At 47.1% G+C, this 7,777-nt stretch overlaps 1 protein-coding gene across 4 annotated transcripts in view; it reads left to right on the plus strand.

The window, feature by feature from the left end:
- HR (HR lysine demethylase and nuclear receptor corepressor) overlaps positions 1-6,844 on the plus strand; it is a 20,040-nt gene extending 13,196 nt beyond the window's left edge. For 2 of the 4 annotated variants that reach the window (XM_069075717.1, XM_069075716.1), the window contains 7 exons: positions 205-274; positions 478-608; positions 918-1,037; positions 1,149-1,273; positions 4,877-5,041; positions 5,706-5,834; positions 6,049-6,844. In XM_069075717.1, coding sequence (XP_068931818.1) covers positions 205-274; positions 478-608; positions 918-1,037; positions 1,149-1,273; positions 4,877-5,041; positions 5,706-5,834; positions 6,049-6,111 — 803 coding nt within the window. In that variant the 3' untranslated portion in view covers positions 6,112-6,844. Of the gene's footprint in view, positions 1-204; positions 275-477; positions 609-858; positions 1,038-1,148; positions 1,274-4,876; positions 5,042-5,705; positions 5,835-6,048 lie in introns of those variants that run through there. The other 2 variants (XM_069075718.1, XM_069075719.1) reach the window with 2 other exon arrangements.
- Positions 6,845-7,777: the final 933 nt, after the last annotated feature.

Here is a 7,777-nt window from a genome sequence, read left to right on the forward strand (position 1 = left end):
GAGAGAGAGAGAGAGAGAGAGAGAGAGAGAGAGAGAGAGAGAGAGAGAGGAGGGAGTAGACAGAGAGTGAGAGAGAAGAGTAGAAAAACTGAGAAAGAGAGGAGAGTGTATGAGAGAGAAGAAATCATGTGTTCCTCCCTTAAAAAAATAAAAGATGCCAAACTCCCACCTCCCTAGGCTAATAGCCTCTTTCTCTTCTTTTAGCCCGTCCAAAGCTAGACAGTGGGTCCCTCCTTCTTTTGCACAGAAATCTAGGCAAGCCGGAGTGCAGCAGGTGTGTATCAGCAGAGAAGCCAGTTTTGTCTCTCCTCCACCCTCTCCTGTACTGGTTTTTGTCCATTTCTCTTCTTGGCTCCTCCTGCCTCTCCTCCATTCTCAGACTTGTCTTTCTGGGAGTCTGCATGGAATTTCTTAGTGGAGAGTACTTAGGGAAAAAAATGTGGGTATAATGAGTCCCTTCCTCTCCCCCTTCTGCAGATCAGAAAACCTGGCTGCCAGCCTGCCACTCCCAGAATATTGTACCAGCCATGGGAAACTCAACCTAGCTTCCTACCTCCCTCCCATACCTACCCTCTGCCGGCTGGAGCCACAGCTCTGTGCCTCTTATGGTGAGTCTCTAGGTTCCCTCTGCCCATAGTCTCACCTGGCCACAGACCCTTATGCCCTATAACTCTTCATGCCCTTCCAGGACCATGTAATTGTGTCCCTAAACCTTAGTCCCAAGTCCTGTTGGGAACCCGTATCTGGGTTCTGGCAAACTCAGTGATTGTAGTTTTCACACCCATGACCTCTCTGTGCCCAGGTTCCCATGCCCATCACAGTTAAAGGTCTAACTCCAGCCCCATTTCCCTGGGTCAGGTGCTACAGCCTGGAATTGCCTTGTGCTCTTAACCCTCGCCCACCCCTCCCCATGCCAGGTGTGAGCCCACAGCACGGGCACCTGGGGACCAAGAATCTGTGTGTGGAGGTGACAGACCTCATCAGTGTCCTGGTCCATGCAGAAGCGCCAGTACCTACTTGGCACCGGGCACAGAAAGGTATATTTTTATAGCTGGATTAGAGTGGAGTGAGGTGGTGGGAGGAAGCAGAGAGGTGAAGGGTGGGCTCAGCTCTACCCCCAACCCCAACATCCTTTTCTCTCCTCTTAGAACTCCTGACATGCCTGGAAGGTGAGGGGCTGTGGTCCCCAGGTAGCCAGGTGGGCGCTGTGTGGCATGTGTTTCGGGCACAGGACGCCCAGCGCATTTGTCGCTTTCTCCAGATGGTGAGGAAGGTGGGATAGGAGCTAAGCAGCCCCTTCCTACTTCACCCCACTCCAATAATCTCTCCTTCTGGGTTTCATTTCAAACTTCTAAAATCTCTTTTCTAGCCTTACCATTTCTCTTTAGTCCACAAATATAAGACATGCAGTCAATCAGTACAGCAGCAAGTATTTATTAAGAACTTTCTTGTGCCAGGTACTGTCCCAGGTTCTGGAAATACAAAGACAGAAATGAAACAATCCCTGCCCTCAAGGAGCTTATAGTCTATTGGGAAAGAGAACATGTACATATATACAAAATAAATGCAAAGTAATTTGGTAGGATCAGGAAAAACTTTATGTATAAAGGGGAACTTGAGTTAGGTTTTGAAAGCAACTAAAAATTCTTGGAGGTGGAAATGAGAATATAGTACATTCTAGACATGGGGCAGTCCCAATGCAAAAGGCACAGAGATAGGAGATAGAATGGAATGTGTGAGCAGTAGCAAGAAGGCTAATATGTCTGAATTATACTGTGATTTGAAAGCAGTAAAGTATAATAAGTCCAGAAAGGCAGGTTGAGGCCAGCATGTAAAGGACTTTAAATGCCAATCAGACATGCACTAAACAACACAGTACACCTACCAAGCAACAGGAAATGATGCAAGGTGGTCTATAAGTTGGTACTATGTTATGTGGTGCTATCAGCATTTAGAAAAGGAGACCATTGAGGGCCAGGGTGTTCAGTGAAGAGTTTGTGAGGGGGCATTCCCCAATTTCCTGTAAGGATCTGCTTTTTCATTTTTATTTTGTCCCCAGCATGTGCTAAGTACAATTCCATTAAGTACTTTGAACAAGGTAGCTAGCTAGTTGCCTTCTATGGGATGAAAACTCGTTAACATGGAAGAGCCTTTTCCTGGAGCTCTGGTTGAGTTCTTGAATGGGGCAAAGGGAGGGTGCCTTTGGAGGGTAATGGCATTCCTACCTTGGGAGTGAGGTGAATGCGGCCATTATGGCACCTCCCCACTTAATTGGGATAGGACTCTTGGAAGAAGTGGTCTTTGAGATGTTCCTAGATAAAGTTTCCCATAGATACTATGGGAAACAGCTTGGAGGACAATCACCAGGTAGTGTCTGTAACTGAATAAGATGTGCACGCAGGTGTAAGAGAGAGCCAAAGGAGCAAAGAGGTGCTTGGGGGAACTGAGAAAGCAGAGGAGCTTGCTTCAGTGCTCAACAAAGGGGTAGCTCTCCGGGAGAAATGTATTGGCCAACAGTCCTTCATCAGAAACCTTGAACAAATTCCATTTATGTGTGTGTGTGTATTGTGTCTATAAATACACATATACATATATGTATGTATACTAATACAGATACACATACCCTTTCTGGGGTTAATCCTCCCTAGGATACTAGTCTGGTCAGGGTAGGGCTTTCTGTGATCTAAGACAACTCTGGTCAACCCAGCTTCGTGTAACTAGGGAGGCAGAACTCCCTCGGGGTCCATATCCACCACAGGGCAGACTTTTGGGATACTTAGGACCCTAGCCCAAACTCTAGTGTGGACCTGAATGCCTAGATTGACTGAGGAAGCAAATTAGTTTTCCTGGAAACCTTGGTATTGTATTAGTTTCCCTGGAGCTCCTTTGGACTATAGGGGTCACATAGTACATTCAGGTCCATCGAAGACCCGACCCACTATGGGCTCTTGTATAGCCAGAAATAGATTTTGTGTGAATGGGGAGGAAAGGGGAGAGGTTGTAGGAAGTGGTGGTGGTGGTTGGAGAGGGTAGACTTCAACCTTTGGAGCTGTCTAGAATGTCAGCTTCACACAGGGAAATCCACAGGGAATAAGAGAATATTGAGATAATGATAAGAATGAAAATTATCTGACATTAGGATCATTGCTATAGAGCTGAGAAGGACCCTCCAAATCTATGTAATCTAACTCATTTTGCAAATGAGGAAACTCAGGTCCAGACAGGTTGTATTTGCCCAATGACATATAGGTGGTAAATGATAAAGTCAGGATTTGAACTTAGGTTTTCTGACTCCAAATCCAGCACTCCTGTAAGTCTGCAAAGAGTTTCACATGTTCATTTGAACCTCATTACAACACTCTGAAGTAGGTAATACAGGGATTATTATACTAATTTTACAGGAGAGGAAACAGGTAGAGGAAGGTAAGTGACTTGCTCATGGTGGCACAGCTTGTAAGTGTCAGAGGTAGGATTTAGACCCAGATCTTCTTGGCTCCTTGTCTCAAACCTTAGATATTATTCCCAGATGCCTCTCAACAAAGGTATGAATTTATTACAAATTGCAGGGGGAAAAAACCTTTTAAATGAAGGATTCTAATTAGTTGACTATAAGAGACCAATGCAATTCAACTCAACCAATCACTCAACAAGCATTTATTAAGTATATACAAGGCCAGGCCCTGTAGATACAACAAGGATGAACTAGACCCTGTCCTTATGGAACTCAGGTTTCATTGACAGAAGCCAACAAAGTACTTTACAGGTGTTTTCATGCTTATGCTAGTCTTATGCTAGAGTCAATGCGGGGAGAAAGGAAAGGTATAGGACTTAGTCCTTGTTCTCCAAGGAATGCATAGTTACAGACTCCCAGAGGTGTAAGCGGCCTCAAAGTCCACCTACTCCAACCCACACCTGAACCAATGTTCCATCTCTGACATCCCCAGCAAGTACTAGTGCAGCCTTGGCTTGCAGATCTGTACGGTGGGGACCCCATTCTCTTCAAAGGCAACCCAATCTGGTTGAAGTGACAGGAGCCATATATAGAGAGAGATAAAATAGAAATGCAAGGCAGTAAATATTTCCTGACTGCAGGTGCCATAAGAACTCTGAGGAGAAGGAAAGATCCCAGTGGACTCTAATTGGTTTGAAAGAGTTGGAAAAAATTTGCATAGGCAAAGAGGAAGGTGGAGGATTAGAGAGTGAGGTGGGGGTACAGGGGATAGGGTACTGGCCCTGAAATATTTGACCTCAGACACTGTGTAACCTTGAGCAAGTCACTTAACTGTTGTTTGCCTCAATTTCCCCATCTGTAAAATGAGGATAATAGTGGCACCTACTTTCCAGGATGGTTGTAAAGACTGAGTCAGATAATATATGTAAAGTGCTTTATAAATGCTATTATTAGGAGGGCCTTCCAGCCATTTGCCATGAGAGAATAAGGGATTTAAAGAGTATATTACCTAGTTATCCAGCTTCTGACTCCTTAGGCCCTCCCTCATTTCTCCTCAGTCCCATCCTCTCCCATTTATGAACCAGTCAACCTGGGCCACCCTCAGCCCTTCATCTCCCTACTTTTTGCCCTTCTTTGTGTCCCCCAGCAGTCTCAGGCCTAGGTATCCTTCAGCCTGGGGCTGTGTTGTTTGGCCCTCTCTCCTTCTTCTTCCCAATCTCAGACCTCCTACTATTACTTAAGTGACTAAGTCCTCCAAGGGATCCAGCCTTGGGTAAAATCCACATTTCCAGCATCCTCCTAGAAGCCCTGGCCTCTGTTAGTGGGGGCAGCGGGAGGCAGGGGAGGAGGCATAGACCTGTGTGAGGTCCTGATTCTCCAAGAATCTCTGCTCTAACTATAGGAGCCTCTGACTCTCTTTGCTAGGTGTGCCCCGCTGGAGCAGGCACCCTGGATCCAGGGTCCCCAGGCAGCTGCTACCTGGACACTGCACTGCGTCGACGCCTCCGGGAGGAGTGGGGTGTGAGCGGCTGGACCCTTCTGCAGGCCCCTGGCGAGGCTGTGCTGGTGCCAGCAGGGGCCCCTCACCAGGTCTGGGCAGGCAGGGTGGGAGATGGGCCTACTGAGGATAATAATTAACCCCTGACCTCTGCCTAAACTCTACACTTCACATCCAATATCTCATTTTATCCTAAGGATCAGTTTTAGGAAGTAGGCAGGCAGATCATCATATTCCCATTTTAGAGCTTAGGAAATGGGGGCCAAGAACCTTTAAGTGATTTGCTCGAGAGTATGGCGGGTGATTAGGAAAGGAGGGGTATCTGCGTTTTGTAACCCTTGTATAAATGGGAGACAGCATGGCTTATTAGGGAAAGTGGCCTGTATAGTAGGTGGGATAAGCGTGGGATTTGGAGTGGAAAGAACACGACTCGGATCCTGTATCTGCTAATGGCTTCCTGGGGGACCTAATCTCTTTGGACTTCAGGTCCTTCGTGGATGAAACAGGCAATCTCCTTAAAGTGCCCTCTGTGATCAGCTCAGCACCCTTTCTACCACATTCCTTACCTGAAGATGGTGCCAGCTGTCCACAGGGTGCCCCTAGTTATGTTCAACCTATACCATGGTCCCTGCTTGCCCCATAAGAGCAAAGTCCAGAGCATGTCAGGGGATATCAGAGGAATGTTAATCTAGAACCAAAGGGCACGTCATTTTTGTGTCTTCTCTCTCCTTCATATCCCTCTTCTCCCTGGCACAGGTGCAGGGCCTGGTGAACTCAGTCAGCGTCACCCAGTATTTCCTGTCTCCTGAGACCATTGGCCTCTCCACCCAGCTCTGCCACCAGGCACCTAACCTGCCCCCTGATGCCCGCCAGGTTTATAGCCAGGTAAGGACCTCAAATAGGGTGCCACTTGGTGCTCTCTAGAACTGAGGGACTGTAGACTGTGGGAAAGATGGCATCTTCAGTATTTGACCTATGGCAAGGAAGTCTTTGGTTGTGTGTAAGAGTTAAAGGGAAATTCCTGGGTGGAGGAAGCCATATGACAGAACCAGTTATGGAGCAGCACTTGATACATCCTCCTCTTTTCTGTCTCTCACAGATGGACTGGGCCATATTTCAAGCGGTGAAGGAGGCTGTGGGAACCTTACATGATTCTAAATAGGGGGAACCCAGTCATTCAGGGTGGGAAGGGGAACACAGATAAAACAAAGCAAATACCAGCATGCCAACTGGGTGTTTGTCCCAGCAACTCATCCCTGGGCATCAACTGGGGAAGATGCTAAAAAAAACTTGGGGACTAACCCCATGGGCATCCCTCTGGTCACAAGCAAGGCATGATCTCCCAAGGCAGCCTGCCTTGAACTCTATAACCAATATGCAGAGTACTGCCAATGCTTGTGTGTGCTCTGATACCACTCTGCTCATCCACCTAAGCCTGGCACTGAATGAGGGCTCAGCTCTTCTGATATGTGTTCTCCCTCCTGCTCTATTGCACAGTCTCAAATGCCCACAGGGATCCCAGGAAAAGAAAAACAGTCCTTCCCAGGCACCTGGGTGAACTTGGGAAATCAGGCTGATTTAAACTATGCCACTGCCTTCTTGCCCTTAGCACTCCACTTTTGCCCAAATTCTCTTCCCTGTCTTCCCATCCTAGATGAATTCCCTGGGGAAGTCCTTCCCAACATCACCCTTTGCTAAATGGGCACTGTGAGGCAACAGGAATCTTCCTGATTCTACTTGCTTTATAGAGGGGCTAAGAGGGCAGGACTTAGATGGAGGTGAGGGATACTTCAGAGCTTGCAGGGTCTGCTGGCGGGACCATGGTCTGAGTGGCACTACCCCTCTTTTCTTTATGAGTTTGAGTACCCATTAAAGTTTGTGTTGTTTTGTGAATACTTTCTGTGTGGTTGACATTACACACAACATTCACATACCATGGGGGAGGAAGAAAAGATTGGATTCCTTCATTATTTGGGGGGAAGGGAGAAAGGCTATGGAGATCTTGGGATGGCTCTGTACCTCCAAATACCTCCATGGCCCTATTCCCAAGGATTCCTCTGACCACGTCTCTCACCTGGATGGTTTATGCTCAAGATGAACTGACTAGAAGATGGAGCCTTCATTGTTAATACCAGAATCAAGGACTCTGATGGGGTGACCCTGGGGAACCAATCAATCAGCAAGTATTTATTAAGCGCCTTCTAGGCCCTGAGGATACAAAAGCAAAAGTAAGAGCATGTTTGCTCTCAAAGAGCTTATATTCTTCTGGGAGGTGGGGAAGAGGGAAGGAGCCAGAAAATACTGTCTGATCTCATCAGAAACCACAGTGCAATTATAATATCTATGCAAGTAAGTACCAGATCTAGAAAGCCAGTGCCAGTGATGCTTCTGACATTGTGAACTGAATGTCCCACAGGTGTCTCAAATTCACCCTGTCCAAAAGAGAGCTTTCTATTTCCCCCACCCCCAATCCTCCTCTTCTTCCAAAATTTCTGTTGTTCAGGGCACCACCACCTCAGTCACCTAGGTTTGAAACCTTGGTCCCATCCTCCGCTCCTCAGTTTCACTCATTCCACATGGCTAGTCAACGGCCAAATCTTGACCTTTCTATCTCTACAACATCTGTTTGTAAACCCCTTTCTATAACTCACACACCCTAGTTCGGGCTTTCATCGACTCCCGCCTGGATAATTGCCGAAGCTCCATAATTGGTCTCCCTGTCTCAAACTGCTCAGTCACATCTCCCTACCCCATCAGTGGCTCCCTATTGCCTCTAGGGTCAAGCATCAAACATTTTAAAGCCCTTCACAAGCTGGCCTCTTTCTGTC

The sequence above is a fragment of the Petaurus breviceps genome, unplaced genomic scaffold, assembly GCF_028583685.1.
Source record: "Petaurus breviceps papuanus isolate PSGF00001 unplaced genomic scaffold, PetGlider_PUasm1.0 90919, whole genome shotgun sequence".
Taxonomy (NCBI): Eukaryota; Metazoa; Chordata; class Mammalia; order Diprotodontia; family Petauridae; genus Petaurus; species Petaurus breviceps.